The sequence below is a fragment of the Epinephelus moara genome, chromosome 18 (genome assembly GCF_006386435.1).
Source record: "Epinephelus moara isolate mb chromosome 18, YSFRI_EMoa_1.0, whole genome shotgun sequence".
Lineage (NCBI taxonomy): Eukaryota > Metazoa > Chordata > Actinopteri > Perciformes > Serranidae > Epinephelus > Epinephelus moara.
Window position 1 is genome coordinate 11,514,633 of NC_065523.1, and position 21,116 is coordinate 11,535,748.

Sequence of the window (21,116 nt, forward strand, 5' to 3'; positions counted from 1 at the left end):
ATGACACTGCACTCTGTAAAGATAGAATATTAATTATTGTAGGTACATGGGATTAACAGACAATCACCAGCAATATCAATATAAAATTGAATATCAGCATTAAGGAAAACATCACACAGAAAACATGAGCTTTACAGTTTTGTTAACTGAATATTCCAACAGTGTGTATGCTTTCATGGTTTTATTATGCATGAATAGAATTTCTGACCAACTGAGATTATTTTACATCAAACATCATCAATTTAGTTTAATTATGTTTCTCATGTAATATGGAAATGATCAGCAAGATTCGTGGAGGGAGCATGTTTTCGGGAGTATGTTTGTTCTTTAAATAGATGCAGTTTGCAGTTGTAATGGAAATGTGTGTATTTCAGCTCAATGCACTATACAGCATTAGGGTGGCAACATTGAGGATATTTTAAATGTTGACCAATTTGTTGTTTATAATCATCTGTTTAGTCTGCAAAAAGTGAAAATTGCCATTCCTAGAGCCCAAAATGACGTCTGCAAATGTCTTGTATGAACTAAAGTCAAAAAGATATGAATAAATCAAATACATTTACAATTACGTCAAACAAAAAAAAAGTTGGAATTTTTTTCCCTTAATTTTAATAACTAACTTAACTAATAGCTGATCATTTCAGGGCTACAGTCGATCATTTCATAACCTCAGAGGCAAAAGGACTAAGATTTTATCAGGAGTGGTAAATCATGTCACATAATAAATTGTGCATCAAATTATTCTGTGAAAATATTTGGCAGGAAAGGATGGATATACACCAGGCCTTTTCCTTCTTTTTGATTCTATCCTGCCTTAATGATGATTCAGATCATGCTGTTTTATATGGCCTTGCCTCTGTGGACATTTTTATGTCTCACGTCCCATATTATAAGATCATTATTCTTATATTAACTTACCTTGATTTCACGACTATGCTGCATTCAGTGAAAACACTCTGTTAACGCCTTATCGCTACTTTAACCTTGTCAGGCGTGTTATCATCTCATATAGGCCTTCACTGGTTGCATGCACGCGCACACACATTCACCTCAGTGTTTACAAACAAGTGGCCTACAGATGGCAGGGTCACTCACCCTGGTGTAACACGGCCTGCAGACAGGACAGCACAGGATTACAGACCTGCAGCCCCAGCAGAGTAATATGAAGCAGCTCTGTCTCCCTGTCAAGGCAACAAGATGTGTTTGCACTGATTACAGACCGTAACGATGATTATTTAAAAGACAGCTAACCTCATCATCGCAAAGTAGTAACAAGATGCTGCAAAGGGGCAACGTCCAAAACCAGTCATGGATTCTGTAGTGGAGGAGGAAGTCAAGACCATCACGCACTGTGGCTCTGCGCTGCTGCGACGTGGAGACTGAGAAGGATTGGATCCTGCAAAATGATCTCATTCATGTGGTAGTTTCATGATTTGAGTACATGATCCGTCGGTGATATCGATGCATGATTGTAGATTATCGACAATCTTTCGCTGTAGTGATTATTGTGACCGGTTGCACGTGTAAACTGGTGGCTCCGCTCCTTTCCTGTGTGGTTAGAAATGTACACTCCGCTTCTTCCTTCTCACCGGGCAGCATATGCGCGTATCGCTACCTACCAACCGACCTTGAATCTGTCCTCGGGTTAATTCTCGCGTGTGATTGGTTGCAGTTGCAGGGCTGCATAGGCTCGCTGGATTGTGATTGGCGGAGCGCGCTGTCAGTAAAGTCATATCCGCCTCTTGCTCTGTTTGGTTGGATCTCTCTGCTACCCTTTCTCTCGGCGGTGGGTCGGAGCCGCTGTCCCTGGCCTCGCATGTTCCCCTCTAAATTCCTGTTTTGAATTTGATGCCCCTCTGGTAGATTTGATTCATTTACACGCCTCTGTAAAGCCACATTCGGGCGTCCACACACCGGTGTTTTATTTGCCCCAGTATTTGGCGTTTAGAGACTTTAACCCGAACATGGCCGTGGTGAGCGGATCGTCTGGGCCGGTTGCCCGGCTTGAGGGCCGTGAATTCGAATACATGATGAAAAAGCGCTCGGTGACCATCGGCCGGAACTCGTCTCAGGGCTCCGTGGACGTGAGTATGGGCCACTCCAGCTTCATCTCCCGGAGGCATCTGGAGATATTCACCGCCAGCGACGACGGCACGGGCAGCGGGGATTTCTACCTGAGGTGTCTCGGTAAAAACGGGGTGTTTGTAGATGGAGTGTTCCTCAGACGGGGCGCCCCTCCTCTGCAGCTACCACGAATGTAAGTTTCCCCTCTCGGCGAACATGTGGATGCTAGCTCTAGTAGCCAGCCAGCTAAAGTTAACAGTCAACAACATTGGGTTTGTAGTGGCTAGCAGGGCGGAGAGGACCACGTGTTTTAGCATGTTAGCAAGAACTCCGCATCCTGTTCGCAATGCCATTTTCTTTGTTGACATTCTTGTTAGCAACAGTGTTAACTAGCTGCCTGCCTTCACTCCACATTCCCTCCTGTGGTTATCTTAGCGTTAGCCGCATTCCTCAGTGTCTGAACTGGGGCTACTTAGCCACAATAACTGAGCTAGCTCATAGCTATGTGGACGCTATTGTTGTTATTGACTAGTGGCAGTTTTTTTTGTCACGTGGACAATCTCTAAGTACGAAATGTGTATCTCGTGATACTGTAAACATTCGTGCTTGTTTGTCATGCAAATATGCTAGCTAACAGTTAGCTGCAGCTTCTCAGTAGTTGTGAATGGAGCTGCTCTCGACCCCTAAACGTAAACAAACCAGCCCGTCCCCGCCCTATCTGTTCACAACAGCACAGCCTGCGGGACCTTTAGCCTCTATTCACACCAGCCGAAGTCCTGCTAGCCGGTGTATTTCACCAGTAATATGCAAACATCAACCATTGAAAAACAATCTGACCTCGATGGGACACATAAATATTAAATTGTAAGTTTCTGCCTAAGAGGTTGGTTAAGCTCTGAGGAGAGCGTTTCTGGGCCATGTTGTGCAAGTTGCAGCCTGCAGCGTGCCATTGTTTAACTTTTAGGATTGTTGATAATGTACTGTGGTGACATGTGCTGTTTTCTAAACAAACATTTATCCCACAGAGGAATCTGTTGCCCTGTCTGTACTTAACTGCAGCAATGGGTTATAAACCTTTGTATTCCCATTCTAAACACGGTGCTTGGTTTGGATGTAAGCCATGTTTGAGTGGCTGGTACAGATAAATGTACAGATTAAGATAAGCAATAAAGTAATAAGGAGGCAGGCTCTACCAGATATGTAGCAGCCCTCAAAGGTAATTTCATCAACAGAAAACAAATCATGAATCGTTTGGTAATTGATTGATCCTTAAAGCTTAAACTGCAAACATCTGCTCCTAACTTCATGATGTGAAAGTTATGTATGTTTCAACCTAGTCCCTATTTTCCCATGTTTTTTTCCAAAGTGATTAAAGACAAGAATTTTGAAAATGTTCCAGCATTATGTGAGATAAAAACAGGTTGCAATGTAACCACCTGGTGCATTTGTGTACCATCAATTTACATCCCCTAAAAGTTCTCACATCTTACTGGGTAAATTAAGGACTTATTTGGTGAGTTGGTGATTGTTGGTACAGTATAAATACGAACCCAGGTGGCTTTTGTAAGTTTTATTTGTTTCTGTCGACTTTGAATGAAGTGAAATTTTGGGGCAGATTCTGGTTAAACAAAAAGGATCTGATACTGTATTAGAAAGTTTTATCTCTGGAGAGATGCTTTCCATAAATTGTCAGAACCCTAGAATAATAATCTGAGCCTGTCATTAGCAACAACAAGCACTTTTAGTGGATGTAAACTGATGCTGGTGCACAAATGCCCCAAGTGGTTACATGGTAACCTAGCTGGCTGCAGCCATCTGTCTCAATACTGGACCAGTTTCAAAAACTGTTGTTCCCATTAGTCACTTACACACAAAAGCATGGGAATATAGGGTCCAGGGTTAAAATGACCAAAATAACCCTTTAACTGTGAATATTTGGCGTGTTTTTAACACTGTAAACCAAATGTCTCAGGGTTTTGTACAGTTGGTTGGAAAAACAAGCAATTTGAAGTAGAGCAGTAACAATTATTCTATTAATCACCTAGTTGATGGATAGGATGTTAATTTGCTACAATTTTGCGAATCACTGTTCATGCTTTAAGTCATTTATCAAACAAAAAAGTCCAACATTTGCTAATTTTCTCTCTTTTTTTAATTGTACATTGATTATTTTTGGGGTTTTGTCTGTCAGTTTTACGAAGAAGCAATTTTGTAATTCACAGATAAGGCGCCATTGAAAGTCATTAAGTCCCACATACAGAATTGAAACTACAAAACCAGAGTGGAAAATCATCTCTGGTGAAAAAATTAAACAAACTAACCCTATTTACGTTTTGGCCAGACAGATTTATTTTGGGTTTTAGCGTGCCAAAAAGTGGTCGCAGTTTACTCACCAAAGTGACGTGTAATGTAGACAAACCTACCAGCCTCTGCCAGACTTCCCACACTGCAGTCGGCTATTGTGCAATCTCTCTATGTGAAACCAGTTTTTTGTACTACACAAATCAAGCTTGTTTTGACTTGGTGCAATTTCTGGGCCGCTACATTGGCCTTTTGCACAAAAATATTGTCTGCAGCTGAGCATGTTTGCGTTTTCGAGGTTGGTATTTAAATCAATTGCTGCACTGCTGTTAGCCACATCACATACTGGTATGCCAATGCATTTCATTAGGAGGCACCATGAGGAACAAAATGAAGCAGCAGTGGTTTCAGGTTCTCATATTGATCAGGCTGACTGCCAATGAAGAGCTTTCAATCAGCAGCAGTGTTTACAACATGAGCCTCCATAAGTAAGACACCTAGCACAGGCTCACATGCTTTATAGTAATCCTCACGCAACAGATGACACTTAGACGACCCTCAGTGTCCACGATAAGACTGCTAAAGAAGCAGATTGACAGCATGAGAGAACTCGCAGAGCCGTGGCCCAGGGGACAGGTCGGTTGTATTCCAGGGATTCCTCTTTGGTGATGTAAACAGACTCAACAGAAAGGAACAGCCTTCACTTCCCCTTTCTCCCCCCTCCCCTCCCTGTCCTCTCCCACACCCACAAATTCTCTCCAAGTTGCTGCTCTTCCTGTCTCGCCGTCCTCTTTTGTTTACATTCTTTTTTGCATTGTGGATGGGGGTGAAAATTAAGTGAAGGTTTTCAGTTGAACAAGCTTTGTTTGTTGCCATCCTCACAGCTTAGCAGCATAGCAACTGTGCGTTTGTGTGTTAGGAGTTCAGGCCTCATTGTTCATACAGGAGAAAAATAGGGTCAATTAAAGAGGCTTCAATGAATGCATGGTTTCAGGGGAGGTGCTCAACAACATGGACACAGCTTTCCATACCATTGAGCCTCACTCAGACTATTAAAGATGTCTAATTCTGAACGTAAAGTCATCAGTGCATAGTGCAACACTAATTTCGTTGACATTTAAAAAGGAGTTTAAATTTAGACTGGTTGACTAGACTGAAAGTTATAAAAAATACTTTGGCGTGATTTCATCTGCAATGTTAAGTATTGTCTGAAAAAATATCGCATCTAACATCCATTTGAAATTGTTAATCACATTTTTCAATGTCCAAATCTTATTTTAAATGCTGCTAGAAGGATTGGCACTGTGCATTATAAACATTGCACATTATCCTACAAAACTTGTCAACTCATTAAATAAAACTAAACAAATAACATTGCTTGAAATCCATATTTTCTTGTAAAATGAATAATAAGGAAATGTACCTGATTGTTACAACAGCATTTTCATTGGGCGAACCAGTTGCATAAAATATAATAATAATAATTTTAATAATAGGTTCAACTGGCTTATTTCTGGTGCAGACTTTTGGGGGTAGCAACGTCTAGATGACTGGTCAATTAATCGCGCACATTGCCATTATGGGACATTTACACCATTTGATGATCATCCAGAAATTGGCCGTATATTTGAGTGTCTAGTATCGAAGGTTGGCATTGAATCCTAGGTTAGATTGTAAGGCGTGTTTACGCACTCTTTGATCAAATATTTCCTAAATCACGAAGCTTTTCTGACAGGACTATATCTGATTATTCCATATCTATGTAGATGTCTCGAGCAGTGGCGAGATAAGAAAAGCACTGTTTCTGTATTTATACTGAAGCATTGCAATCTTTTATCACCAACATCTTTTCAATTTTCAAATAATATTCAGCACCTTGAACAAACTATTTTGTCATTATTTTTGCCATTCAAATGCAAAACATTCGCATTACACCTTCATGATTTCATGATCTCTTTTAGTTTTGAGCTGTTGGTCAGACATTTATAGACTAAATATGCAGTGATAAATTGAAAAAAAAAACAGAATATTACTTGATAATGAAAATAATTGTCAGTAGCTGCCTGATTTATTCTGATTGGATAAGCTAGGCACTAAAAACCAATTTTAATGGTAGAAGGGAATGGTAACAGGTTTGGTCCCATGAAATAACAATATATGCAAACACTGACTGTGTTTAATTGCACAGAATATTCAGTTTTTTGTCCTTACTCTGAAAAAGACAATATTCCTGCTAAACTGTGTACATGGCAAATGAAAATGAATTTCCCACAAATGCTCCTGTTTACATGCAGCCATGCATACTTCGATTAACGTGCCCTAGCATGATGTTTATTGAGTCAAAATACAGAAAGGAACGGCTGGAGCTGCTTGTTGTTTTGCTTCTTTGGATCAAAATAGGACTTTTTTTGTAAAGTTTCCTACTGGTGGTTGACTTTTTGAACCGTGTGAGCACAGCTTCATTCTTTCCACCACCTTCTTGAAAGGGTTGGTGTTGCAATATTTGCACATTTCCAAAAACCTTTTGATAGTTAAGTCTTTAGTAATGTTTAAAAGTAGGTGCATTTCTCCTTCCGACCAGAAATGTGGGCTTTTCTATCGGGCATGCATCTCTCCCCCAGCCTCAAAAACTGTTTGCGAGTCGGTTGTTAACAACCCTAAGTGGAATGCAGATTTTGAATGCTCTTGTTTACATGCTCAGTTAATACTATTAAAAGCCAAATAATACCAGCATGTCGCACATGTCTTAATCGGAAAATGCTAAATTCATAAAATGGCGTAATTGGGAATATCCAAACAGAATATGCTGTTTATATGACCTGCATCAAATTCAGAATATTGTCATGTCATTGTCTGAATAGAAGGGGAGTAGTAGTGTGCATGTAAACATTAATATCAAAAGGTGGTATCTAATTTTCAGTCAGTTTTCTTCCATCTGCTTTACTTATGTTTTGATCAGATAGCTGCTGACCTGATCCAGGAACTTTATCTTGGTAAGGGTCCTGTGAGGCTGCTTGTGTTGCTACAACATTAAACACTGATGTTTTTGCAAAGATTGCCTTATTTTTTACTTGAAGAAAGGGCGTAGTGCAGAAAGAACATGCAGATATCCATCAAACCAAGCAATGGAAAAGTATTGTTTTCCTGTTTTATAGGAGAGACTGGCCACTTCCCATGGAAACAAGACCAACTCCAACAATATTAAAAAACTTTTATGAAATAAAACCGTAACCAAAAGAGCAAACACCACTTCATACACATATTGAATGAGTGTAGATATTGTATAGCTATTATTTACTAACTAAACTGATGATTGCACGAATGGCTTAACACCTCTGCCGGAACAGTTTCCTCGGGGAAACCCTGGAATATTTTGGTTTTTAAAAGAGTTGGCTCTGTCACCACTAAAAACCTGACGTAAGGGAAAGATCTTTGTTAAAACTCCCCTGATGTACAAAAATGTGCTCCTACATGCACAATCTAAACTTGTGCAGCCAGTCTCATAGACTGTATACAGTCCTCATTATTCAATATTCCCTTATCAAAGTTGCTCTGATGGTTGACAGTCGAGCTTGTTTGTGTTGTGATCCAATATTTATATTTGTACATACAGCGGTGCTCGTCTGCAGCATGGTGAAATACAGACAAGAACATGAAGGAACAGGAGTGGTTTTGATATTTTATTATTTATTGATATATTTAGATATCACTGTCCCCACTCTGTCAGTTCTCCACAGCCACTAGATACTGAGAAGCGCTCTGATGTTATTTAAGGATCCTCCATGACTTTGTCAGATCCACAGTGAAGTCTCTTACCCTTCCTGAAAGGGTGCTGAGAGGGAACATGCACAATGAAAAGTGTCTCCCCTCACCAGTCTGGCTCCAGGAAGTGTTTCAGTCTCCTCCTGTGAGCGGCAAAGCTAATTTGAGATGTAGGTGTCAGGGATACAGTTCTCTCAGCAGATGCCAGCTCTGCGAGGGCCTGGCGAAGAAACTGCTGTGCCTGGCACTCTTTAACTAGATGAAAACCAATGTGCGCCCGCTCCGTCTCCACGGTGTCAGGCCGCCTGATCCGAACAGCATTTTAGGAGGTTTCCTTCTATTCAGCGTTATCTGTGAATGTTGAAAATTTCCCATGACTGTACCCCTTTCCTCCTCATATATAAAACTCTACAGTACAGCAATAACAAGTCTGTTTTTATCAAATAGAAAATATTTAATTAGGCTACAAGGCTTCCACCCTAAAGCCTGTCTCAGTTTCTGTTGGCAGCATCCTTGCATTCCTGAGTCCATTTTGTTGGTTGTTGGAGTTTTTTTAATTCCACTGCATATAAAGTGGAGAGGCAATGATCAGTCATTTAAAACAAATAATTAAATAAATACCAAGTCATTCTATAAAGCAGAGCTGTCACCTTGTCTAAAAAATAATTTGAACGAATGAGAACTAATAGATTATTAATTCCAATTAATTTAAACGCAGCTCATATCACCTAATCCTGTACATTACGCTGTAGAATTGTTGTGGTTTGGTTCATTTGCGCGGCCTCTGCTGCCTCACTGAGTGACAAGCTAATAAGTGACTTCTTCACAGATACTGGATATTAATATTTAAGATTTTACAGTCCTATGTTATTTATCAGCCTACATATATGCTGATGCTACATATAACCTGACCCTGGACGTTTCTCAAACCCAAGAATGCAAAGAACACATTTGTGTTCTTGGGGAGAACGCTCTTACTAGTTGTTCTTGAAAGAATGAACTTGCAAGTTCACAAGCAGGCACAACGCTGTTTGAGATGATGCGTTCCTGGTTTTGGTTTTGCGCAACATCCCCAGCACTGTGGCAGCCTGCCAGGCCTCATCATCCAAAACAATTGGTGTTGCGCAATAGTCAGCCCTAAGCTCAGCTGATTACTCCACAACTGTACACCACCAATGTAATTTGTGTCTATTTATAATAAAGCTACAACCATTCCTTTTAATACTTCTTCTGTTTATTTATTTTCTAAAGTACGTAAAGTTTCAAGAACCAAGAACTGCACATTATGAGCCAAGGGCAGGAAAACAAATTCAAGTTAAGGTGATTTCCTTGTGGTTCACATCTGATTTAAAGAAGAAAAGCAATTAAGGTCAAATAACTAAGATGAAGGATGAACTCGAATTATCTGAAATGCCTCCCATACCGCCTGAAACACTAGATCAGGTATTGGCAAGTATGAGAGACTGCACCAATCTGAAACCACTTACTTTATAAAAAAAACTATTTTCACACTTGGCTAAAACAGCAGTTTTCCCAGAAATCAAATATTTTGTTGTTTTTTCCCACTGCTCTAAAATCTTATAAAGCATTTGAAGTCGTATCACAGATGTATTTGTTCATGTATGAAAAAAGGTTCAACTTGAGCCAATACAACAATGATAGCATTACACATCCACACAGGGTTTGTAGTATACAGCTGTTGGATTTTATTTTGATGCAGTGGTAGCAGATCCATACTTGGTATCGGCCGATATCCAAGTTCAGGTATTGGAATTGTGCTCTGGAAGGAAAATGGTAGTGCTGAATGCAAACTGCATCCACACATAACTTCTCAGATGGTTTGCTGTCATAACTATCAGCTCAGCCCGGCTCGCCAGTTTTCTCAATTTTTTCGTCCATGAGGAGAGCAACAGTAACCTAGTTAACTGAGGGCGGCAGGACATGCAGTAGATCCATCCTGGAGGCAGAGATACCACATTCTGTTGTAGGCAGCCTCAGTGGTACATTATTAAATGCAGCAACAAGGCGTGTTGCATTGAAAGGAAAATGGAACAAGTCCTTACCCTATTTTCTGCAGTGTGCTGAAAGTCACTGTGGAAAATGTTGGAAAGGTTCAGAAGAGTGAAATAAGTTCCACAGTGGTTTGGAGTCTTTGTTTAGTGCTTGAGCTTTACGTATTGATTTTTTTTTTTTCATTATTAATTTCCCACCCAATAATATTTGATGTATTATGTTGCCTATAAACTGACCGAAAATGACCATCACTGTTTCAAGGACCCCACTGTCACATTTTCATATTGCTTGGTTGTCTGACCAGCTGTCTAAACCCCGAAGAAATTCAATTTGCAATGATACATAACACAGAAATAGTGTTTAATATTTGCTATTTTATACTTGATTAATTACTATAATTATTATCAAAATTGTTTGTCAGTTCATTTTTCAGACAGATAAATCAATCAGCTCACTTCTAAGCACTAATAATCACAGAAGAGAAGTGCACATTACCATCTGAGGCATGTTTTGTAATTGCTGACACGGTGCTGAGGCTACTGCGCATTAAGCATGTCTTTATATTTACCACTCCGTCTAATTTAGGCCTGTCCTCCATTGAGGCCACCACTCCCCCTGAACAGCCACAGCAGAGCAGCTCCAGTCTGCGCTCCAGTCCTCCGCAGTGTAATAACGTGGAGCTATCTATGATAATCCTCGGCTTTTTGCTGTTTCCAACAAAGATTTCCAGGAGGTGTCGGGAGGAAGGAGGGAGCTTCATCAAGCCCTTGCATCTGTATTCAAATTTAATTAACTTGCACATAGTCTCTCTCAGCTAATTAAAGTCAGCCAGAGAATCAGCAAATGGTTTCACCGCAGATGAGCTTTACGTGGTGTTATCAAGTGCTCGTTGATTTGATTTGCCTTTTGAAATGCTCTCTTCATCGACGGGTGCCTCTGCACAGCTTTTTAAATCCTGTGTCTGTTTTCTTTCGCAGGTGCACTTTCAGGTTCCCCAGCACAAACATCAAGATCACATTCACAGCCCTGTCCAGCGGGAAGAAAGTGAAGCGCGAAGCTCCAGAGTCCCCAGTGAAACCAGTACAGCCCCAAATCTCCCCGCTGACCATCAACATTCCAGACAACATCGCTCACCTAATGAGCCCCCTGCCATCGCCTACTGGCACCATTAGGTACTCACTCCTGCCGATCATGATATATTTAAGGGCTCAAAACAGACAGGAAGTGACTTTTCTTTGTGCGTGCCACAGTGATTTCTCTTAAGAAATTAGTATCTAGAAACTAACCTCACAAACAATTGTTGATCATTTAGCAAAGTTGCATTTATGCCAGTCATAGCAAAGAGTTATCAGCATTTAGCATTCATGCACCTCTGGTTTTTGGGCTAGTTGTGAAGATTAATTCATAAATTTGATCGGGTTGGAGGTAGTTTCAGCTAATTCAACCTAAATCGTAAATTTAGTTAAAAAAAATAAGTTATTGTACTTTTAAATTGGTTCCTGTCTTGATAAAGGTGGGTGGATTGTGAAAACAATAGGGACAATGACAGAAACAGGTCCAGGACAGAGTTTGTGTTTTATAAATGTATTAGTATGTATCTAAGATCCCAGATCAGTGCATGGTGGTAGAAAAAGTCACTCCCACTCTGCCTCTAGTTCACCTTGAGGTGTCAGCTGACCTTGACATGGCCTCTGTGTGGTGATCAGCTTAGACTTAGTTCAGCGACTCTAGGGCTCAGAGAGTGAGGCACCGTCATCTCAGACTTTTAGATCCTCTCAATCTGTGATCTCGGCCAGATGGCTATAAACCAACCAGGTTTCCTCTGTCATACAGGTCCCATCTGAAGGTTATATGACAAAATGTGTTTACTGTTGGCAAATAAGCAGTCAGCGTAATAAAAGAGGCAGCAGGTGTAGCACATGTTGGAATCCTGAGCTGCTGCTTCTTTGTTTGGTTTACCAACATCTCCAGAGTCCCGAGTACTGAAATAGACATTAAATATGGAAATCCTCCTTTACATTAATTCCCTTCATCCCCTGGTTATCAGAGTCTATTAAATGGGTAATTAGACTTGATTAAGATTTGAATGCACCGTAGCTTTAGGCCAGATAGTGGCTCCTAAAGTGACTGCAGTATTTCCAGACAATCTGGGAGGTAGGACGATTTGCATAGATGTCGGCCAAAAGCGTGCCACTGCAGCAAAGACTGCGGATAAGTGAGCCAGTGAACCTAACTGTTCCCTTCTGGGGAATGCCGGACTAGTTATATTTTAGGTTTAAGCATTTAATCCAAACCTATTGTTGGCTGTTTATTGTGTTGATTTAGTGTAAGATATGTTTACAGTAAGTTTTCTCAGCAGCTGACAGGCTTGTTGTTGTGCTTTCCTGCAGTGCTGCTAACTCGTGCCCCTCCAGCCCTCGCGGTGCAGGCTCTTCAGGCTACAGGATGGGCGGTCGCATGGTCAGCTCTGCAGAGCTGCAGCTTATAAATGACAACTCACAGCCTGAGAACGACAAAGACGCCTCTGGAGGGGACAGTCCCAAGGTGAGAGCAGGAGTAAAGTCCAGTCACTGTGTAAGGAGAAGATCTTCTTTAAAACTGACCCTTAGTTTGTGATTCAGTTCACATCACTTATTTCACTTTAGCAGTGTCAAAGCCCTCTCATACACACCCACAGTCAACTTAGGTCTTTCAAGTAAATCCCACTCAAACTGATTAAAGTGTTTATTTAAATATTCAGTCCCTCCAGGATTCTGCAGGCTATTTTTTGGTATTGTTGTGGCCTGAAATGCCTGAGGGTGGGGGCGGCAACAGCTGGTCATCGGCAGTCACCAGCTGTTGCTGCCCTTTGACGCAGAGCTGTTTTATATACCTGTTTTATGTCGTCAAATTTGCATTAAAGTTGCGGTGATTGGACAAAATTGCAATGTTGCACAGAATTCACAGGGACTGGCTCAATTTGTGTTAATTATTGGGACCGCAACATCCTGGAAGAGGCTAAATATTGATATTCATAAATAAGCACAACATTGAAACGCAAGTATATTGACACAGTTGGAATGTTTTTAATCACCAAAGATGCTCTTTCATTTAATGGAAAACATCCATTATGACATGGAAACAGTTTTGCAGTGTTTGCCGTATTGTCTGTAAATAGTTGTGGTAGTTTTAATGTAATGAAGGTGACATGAAGACAGTTTGTTATCTTGGGGTAACAGGCTCTGATTCATAAATCTGCATTTCCTCTCCACTCCACAGGATGACTCCAAACCTCCGTACTCCTATGCACAGCTGATTGTCCAGGCCATAACACTGGCTCAGGACAAGCAGCTCACACTAAATGGAATCTACAATCATATTACAAAGAACTACCCCTACTACAGGACTGCAGACAAGGGCTGGCAGGTGAGTTCTGGCCTCATGCTCGTCTGTTTGAGCTCACTTTGACCGTCAGCATGGTGGTACAAAATATAACAGATCTGCTGAAGAGTCTGTGCCAAAACCTCAGTGTTAACTTGGAAATACTCCCAAAAATAACCATTAAAACACCTCTAATACTGTGTTTTTTTGTTGTTTCCTCTGTCACAGAACTCGATCCGTCACAACCTGTCATTGAACCGTTATTTTATCAAAGTGGCGCGGTCACAGGAGGAGCCAGGCAAAGGCTCGTTCTGGAGGATAGACCCGTCCTCAGAGGGCAAGCTCATCGAGCAGGCCTTTAGGAAACGAAGGCCCCGGGGCGTCCCCTGCTTCAGGACCCCACACGGACCCCTCTCCTCCAGGTCTGGTTTCACGCCACTGTTTCACACACACACACACACACAGGCTTTGATTCATACACGGTCGTTCAAATTAACACATTTTTACAGTCAGTCTCCAGATAAGCTTCTGTTTATCTCCCAGATAAATTGACTTGCACACTCTGTAGTTTAACAGACTTGATTTAACAACAGACAACAACCACAAATTAATCTGTTGTTGAAAAACAGCCATCATAGCCACCTCTTCTATTCAGTATCAGTTTGAATACCAGTGTTGATATTTAAGAGTCAACCTGACTTGTCCGTCTGACCTTCAGGAGTGCCCCAGCGTCTCCCAATCACTCGGGGGTTCTCTCCGCTCACTCCAGCGGTGTCCAGACCCCTGACAGCCTATCACGGGAGGGCTCCCCAGTTCCCCTGGAGCTGGACACCTCTGCGGCTCCAACCCCGACGTCCACCACGGTCGTCCAGCCCAAACTGGCAGTCATCCAGGAAGCACGCTTTGCACAAAACACACCAGGTATGAGATCTTCCCTCTCTGGGCTTTGTGTTCTGAACATGGCTGGATGTGAGGCTGTCTGAGTGTCTTCTCTCTCCAACACGGTGGTCTAAAGCAGTGTGTGTAGTTTTCAGTGAAGCTGCTTTAGCCTCTGTGAATGTTGATTCTGGCTTTGGATCCAATTCTCTGCCACAACATGCTCTTCATATCTTTCTTATCTTCTTGTCAGACTTATTCCAGACAGCTTTTTATGAAGGAGCACACACATTTATGGTTATCAGTGTTAATGGTATTAATTATTTAACTGTTTCCAAATGAACGATGTATAAAACAGATCTTATCAGTAGATTTCACTGTAAAACTGTAAAAAGGTTGTTAAATTTTATTGCTACTCACATTATTTATTGAACACTTTATGTGCTCTCCATCACACTGATACAAATGCTCGTTCTTTTGCTCACCCTGAGTGCCCTGAGATAGTGTCCATAGTTTGAAAATAATATTAAAAGTAATTAATAAACCTGCATGCTTCCTGTGTATATATAAATATCTCCATGTGCGGCACTGTCTCCGTTCCAGGCTCGCCTGTTAACAACCAGCCGGTACTCATAGCAGTCCAGCGTCAGTTACCTCAATCCATTAAGCCAGTGACCTACACCATGGCCTCCCCAGTGAGCACCAGCACCTCCCAGCCCGCTGTCCAGACTGTCCACGTCCTGCAGCAGATCCCAGGCGGGTCCCTCAGCTCCACCGCTGTCATCGCCCAGCCAGCCACCATCATTAAGAGCGAGCCGCAGGAGAACGGCGAGCACACAGAGGTCAAAGGTGAGACAGGGGCATTGTGGGGAATGTTGTTATCCACTACAGTAAAGGCTATAGAAACTTTATGACATCTGTCCAAAACGGCACCAAGTGCTTGGTCTTGTTTACTCAGGTAATAAAAAAAGTATTGTTTTGGTTTTAAGGCTCTGGTATTTTATTTGTGCCGTATCAAAAGATTTTAGTCGATACCCAGTCGTACTGGCATCAGTAGCTGTCTCTCCCAGAGCTTGACCTTTTAAGATTATGTATGATTTCCAGAAAAAATGTTTTCCATATCCTGTGAGTCACACCGTTGATTTGATTATTGAGTAAAACCTGAAACCGTGGTTTTTTCTTTCCTCACCAACAAAGAGCTCATTATTTTTGAACATAGTAACTGTTGGTCAGTGGGTGGCCAACGGTAATGTTAGCTACCAAAGTAAGCCTTAGCTTGTTAAATGAAGAAAAGCTTCTTCTTTTTTATTTAAAACATGTTGAATTGTAGTTAGAACTTGTTTAATTTGAGTTACGTATGGAAATATAATGTATGAGAAAAGATAAATGAAAAAGTAGTCATGGGTACCTAGACACAAGTATCATCTTGATCCAGTATCAAAACAGTTTGAAAACTTCCTAAGAAGACTGTACTGTTCATGTGGATGGCCAGATCAGCTTCAAAGCTATAAAGCTAAGCTATAAATGTGAATGTATTTGTCTTAAAGAAGGCCTAAAGATGCAGCTTTGAGGAAAATTAGATTCTGCTTTATTAGTTTATCCTTTGTTGTCATCAATTTACTAAATTGATCCCACCATTGTTGGTTTCATAACCCTCAATTCATCATTATGCTACAACAGCAAGTATCTTTTCCCAGGAGTCATTGTTGACCTGTTTGTGTGTCCTCATCGCAGTCAAAGTGGAGACGGTTCCCACCATCGCCTCTATAGGCGGCTCCAGTCGCATCATCCAGAGCTCCCAGTCAGGCACTCCCCTGCAGACTGTTACCATAGTGCAGCAGGCCCCCATGGGTCAGCACCAGCTGCCTATAAAGGCCATCACACAGAACGGCACCCACAGCATCACCACTGCCATCCAGGGATCCGCCAGCTCAGGTGAGAAGCACAGGAGCAGTGTGGAAAGCAGGTTTGGGGAGCTTTATGGGAACGCCATCATGGAAAAACCTCAGCTTTCAGTTTCAAAGATTTTGCTAGAAGTATTTTGTTTCATTAAGATTTTTAAATATTTAATGGCTCAGACTGCTCAGTGTTATTTATTAAATGAACTGGAGAAGCTTAGAAGAGAGACTGAAGTTAACATTGTGCCTCAACACTTGTAGTATGGATGCCAAGTGAGGGATGCTTTTTTCAGCTCTAATTTCATGTAGGCAGTAAAGCATGTTTGCATGATGGTTGCTGACCCAAAAGATAAACCAGTAAACCACGAGATCGCTGACACTCATGTTTATGCTCAGCAATAAAGACTCTGCCTTCACTGAATCACAGAAAGCCTTCATTATCCCGTTCTGCAGCTGAGCCGACCACACTTCCTTCTGCTTACAAATGTCGGTTAACCACAGATTGAACTGCTCTGAAAGTGAAGTGTTTCCTCTATTAACCCGCCCCTCTCATTCTGTTTGCAGCTGTGGCGAGCCCCCTCCACCTGCTGGCGGCCCACGCCTCGGCCTCGGCCTCCCTCCCCACCAAACGACAGAACGGGGACCAGCTGGCCAGCGAACAGCCGGACACCAAGCGCATCAAAACAGAGGACGAGGCGGCCTCGACCCCGGCCGCCGCAGCAGACTCAGACTCGTCGGCAGCTAACAACCCAGGCCTCAACTAGTCTGTACAACCACACACCACACAACCCCCCCACCACCTTCTCCTCCCTCCACAGTTTCTCTCTCTCTCGTCCCCGTCGTTTGTTTCGTTTCTCCTCCTTCTACCACTGACTCCCGAGGTGCCAAACGGAGAGGATTCTTTTCATTTTCAGTTTGGGTTATCTGTTCTAGAGCATCAAAAAATGTCCACCCCTTTAAAGACTGGAATGTGGGTTGAGAACAAAAAAAAAAAAAAAAATGTGACAAAGATGAACTCAAAGGTGTCCCCTGTGAGCCACTGAAACAGGAGAGTGACTAAACCAAGACCACAGGAAGCCTTAACAGCAATTAACCCTTAAGAGCTGACCTTTGACCTCAAGTGGTCCAGCGGGGAGAGGCCCTGACTCAGCTCGGGCTGGACGCCACCTTTCTGTCGTATCTACCTCAGAGCAGATAGGAGACTCCGGCAGCCAGCAGACAATGTCCTCCCCGGACCTGTCGGGACGGCTTCTGGCCGAAGTGACCAACCGAGCGACGAGTATGATGAGCATTCAATGGTTTAAGAAAAAAAACAAAAATCAAGAAAAAACGGTCAACGCATTCAGAAAGGGATCAACTCGGAGCCAATATTCCTGAAACTCTGGCAGCTAGCCTCTCACAATACTGACCTTCCTTTATCGCAGCTGTACGTAGATATGCAGTATTTTGTTGTTCAAATGTGGAGCATAGGATTTTTTTTATGTATTTTCACTTATCTAGATAAGTAATAATTTAATTAAAGGAAGCGTGCAAAATAATGAGGTCGATGACATTTCGGTAACTAAGTTAGAAATCTCACTCTTTTTTTTTTTTACGTGGACTTCCTTTTCTGTTCGGTGAAACAGTGTAATAGTTTTTCGTAATATTTGTTTCTTTTCCCCTCGTTCTGACATATCCATATGAAAATTGCTTAGTTATACCTACATATTTTAATACTTGCACAGATAACCGATATAAGCATATGAAATCTCCATGTGTAGTTCCAGATGTTGACCTTGCATGTATCTGACAACAGAAGAGTTGTTAACTGTAAATTGAACAGAGGAAAAATGACCTGCTTTGTCCAAACCAGACCTGCACTTGATTAAATGTTTGTGTTTTCATTTCCCTCCTTCTTCTTCTTCTTTTTTGTTTTCCTCCCACCCTCCTCCTCCTCCTCCTCCTCCTCCTCCTCCTCCTCCTCATCCCTCCCGGCTGTGTTGACGTTGTGGTGTTGGCAGACCCCCCTTTGCTTGATTATTTTACTCTGTTCTGGCGACCTGGCGAGTCTGTTTTCTGATTGTACACGTTCCAAACAATAGTAAAAGACAAAAAATTGATGTTTGTTCTGCTTCAGTGGAGAAATGCTTTTTTTTAATAAATTAATTTAAAGCCCATTTCTGTTTCTGGCTCTTGTTGCAGAATCATGGTTTCGTTTTTGATGCAGAAAAAGGAAACAACTGTCATTAGTGTCAACACTGCTTGTAGTTCCACTCTTTTCCACAGGGGCGCAGTATAGGAACACTTTTCAGACTGTCAGATTCCTCTGCAACCAAACCCAGGTGGGTCTGGGGGAATTTCACTAGGAGAAATTTTTAGAAACTTAACGGTGAAACTCATGGTACAAGAACTGCCTCAGAAAATCTCACAGTTCCACAGTATACATCATAACACTATTATTATTATTATTATTACCATTTTCCATTACAATGACCCTTGAAGGAAAACCCGTTTTTTTTGTGGATGAACAAATGTGTTATCGTAATTAAAACTTGAAACCATTTTTTAATGGAAGTATGTGTAAAATGTCTGACAGGCAGTCAAGGAGGAAAGGAGATGCATGATTCTCTGACTGGTTGCTCTTTTTTTCAATACCACAGACAAGCAAATGTACACGGTATGGTAACTGCCAAATTTCATACTACAATATACAGTTTAAGGGTTTACTGCTGGAACCCTCAATGAGTTCTCAAACTTTTGATGAATGAATGCCATTTTTGGGAGCTAGCATATGGTTTAGGGCTGCACAGAATAAGTACACACAAACACTTTACAAAAGTTCTGTGAACTTTACAGTTCACAGAACTGCAGTGCAGCGTAATAGAAGCAGTAGTATCATAATTTGGTAATTTGTTAAGTTTGATAGATTATGCTTACATTTGTTGGGATAAAATAATCAAATCATTGTGATTATTTTTCTCACTTTATCTCAGGTAGTATGATCACCATTACATATTTCATTTTCATATTTTTATACAAATGTTGCCTCTTAGTTTGTGCTATTTTTTCCATTTTAATTTCACATTTCTTTGACAGATGTGGTCACATTTTTGATGCATGAACACAATTTACTAGGGAAAAAAAACTGGAGAAAAAAACAGAATCAAAAGATGACAAAGTGATGCACAGAGCAGAAAGAGTGAAGCTGAACTGAAAGTGGCACAAGGAACATTCAGTCTGAATATTTATCTTGCGGATGTTAGTCTGACAAAAGTAAAATGAGAGTCTGCTCGTCTACTTGCAGAAGCACAGTGAATAGTTTCATCTAGCAAGCAAACACACAAAACTAAAGTTTCAAGTTTCTTAGAGGGAGGAAAAGAGAAAGAGAGATGGAAACAACAAACCGGAGACAATATTTAGAGACGAGGAAAATATGAACAAACCATTAAATCTCAAGTTATAAAATTAAGATGCTTTTTAAATATATGTGCAAAAAAAAAAAAAGAACAAAAGGTGGAACAGGTGCACATATCCTCTGAAACAGATGAGGATTTGAGATCGTAACATTAACAAACAAGACATCACAGTACAAAAATGTCAGAGATATGTCTGAGGTCATTTAAAAAGCTATCTCTGTTATAGTTCAGCCTCAGAGGAAGTTCTGGCTGTTTGTTTATGATTATATGAATCAGCTGCACAAATCCAGTCGCAGTCAGGCTCTAATGAGGATGTTCACTGTAGGAAACAAGTGTTCTGATGTTTCTGCTGCAACAAAACAAAGAAGGCAAAGATTCAGTTCACATCTACATTTCTGAGGTTAAAGTCACCAACAGAGTAATTAAAGGGACACTTTGCTGATTTTCAACCAGCTTTGTATCATAACAATGTGGGCAGTATGTGTAAATGAACTGTGGTAAACTTCCCTCCATCTCACCAGCACCCTGCTCATTTCCCAGCTCAAATTGCATTATCCGGCAGATTTTCGCTGGCTCTAGGGCTGTTGCTAAAACTATGAATTATACTTCTGCATTTTACACGACACAAAGAGAAAAAAGCGTATTGAGAGGGCCATCTCTGTCTCTTTCTCTTTGTCACACTCTGATCAAACGGTAAATCTAGACAGTGCTGATGAGCCAAAGTTCAGTTACTGTTTTGCCCATTTCTCGCCTAAAATGTCTCCAGAAACATATTTTAGTGCACTGTTTGGCTGTAATATGAGAATTTGTGAACAGGATGTGGCCGCCATACTGTTTCCTGTTTTGTTTAAACAAAGTTTGAAAAACTGAGATCAAACGGTAAAACTAGACAGTGCTGATGAACCGATATTCTTTTACTGTGTTGCCTCTTTCTTGCCTAAAAACGTTTTCGGAAACTTTTAGTGTGTTGGTGCAGTGTGGCGCAGTGACTTCTGGTAGTTTTAGGTTTTCACTTGAGCAAAAGTGAATGCCACAGCCCTTTTCCTTTGCTTTCACTGGTCATGTAGCACCAATTTCAAATGTCTTTCTACTGCATAGACCACCTAGTTTTATGAAAAGAGCATCCTTACAGCAGCAAGACACTTCTTTAACTGAACAGTAACTCTCCTTCAGCACAGAACGTGGCATGATCCTTTAGTATTAACAAACTTATAATTGACACAGTTGATGCTGAGGACTCTCCCTCCATCAGTTCTCCAGCTGCAGTGTGACTGCACTGACACAACAGGGCAGAAAGAGGCAGTACAGCCTGTGAAACCTTCTGCTCACTGACTTGTTTCTCACCGTTGATGTTGTTCTGATGTGTTTTGGGATAAACAGACGCCCGGCGACAGTGAAACAATTATCCAGTTTGCACCCCGCCGAGGTCCAACATTCCTCCTTTGTG

The 21,116-nt window shown here is 41.3% G+C and overlaps 3 protein-coding genes across 4 annotated transcripts in view; all 3 read left to right on the forward strand.

The window, feature by feature from the left end:
- Positions 1 to 21,116, forward strand: part of mmd (monocyte to macrophage differentiation-associated) — a 194,560-nt gene that overhangs the window by 47,696 nt on the left and 125,748 nt on the right. The gene's annotated exons all lie outside the window — the stretch shown is intronic.
- The window catches only part of LOC126405769 (uncharacterized), a 118,631-nt gene that overhangs the window by 18,413 nt on the left and 79,102 nt on the right, over positions 1 to 21,116 (forward strand). The gene's annotated exons all lie outside the window — the stretch shown is intronic.
- On the forward strand, positions 1,759 to 18,430 carry foxk2b (forkhead box K2b). The gene is made up of 9 exons (XM_050069680.1): positions 1,759 to 2,257; positions 11,118 to 11,312; positions 12,531 to 12,684; positions 13,399 to 13,545; positions 13,729 to 13,922; positions 14,219 to 14,421; positions 14,980 to 15,225; positions 16,111 to 16,311; positions 16,839 to 18,430. Exons 1-9 carry the CDS (start codon positions 1,965 to 1,967, stop codon positions 17,036 to 17,038), a joined length of 1,833 nt encoding a protein of 610 aa, XP_049925637.1. The 5' UTR covers positions 1,759 to 1,964; the 3' UTR covers positions 17,039 to 18,430.

Excerpts from the sequence above, each read along its gene's own strand:
- foxk2b (XM_050069680.1), top strand. The coding sequence starts at position 1,965 with ATGGCCGTGGTGAGCGGATCGTCTGGGCCGGTTGCCCGGCTTGAGGGC. Across the intron at positions 2,258-11,117 it reads CCTCTGCAGCTACCACGAAT|GTGCACTTTCAGGTTCCCCA; the intron begins GTAAGTTTCCCC and ends TTTCTTTCGCAG. Across the intron at positions 13,923-14,218 it reads CACGGACCCCTCTCCTCCAG|GAGTGCCCCAGCGTCTCCCA; the intron begins GTCTGGTTTCAC and ends TCTGACCTTCAG.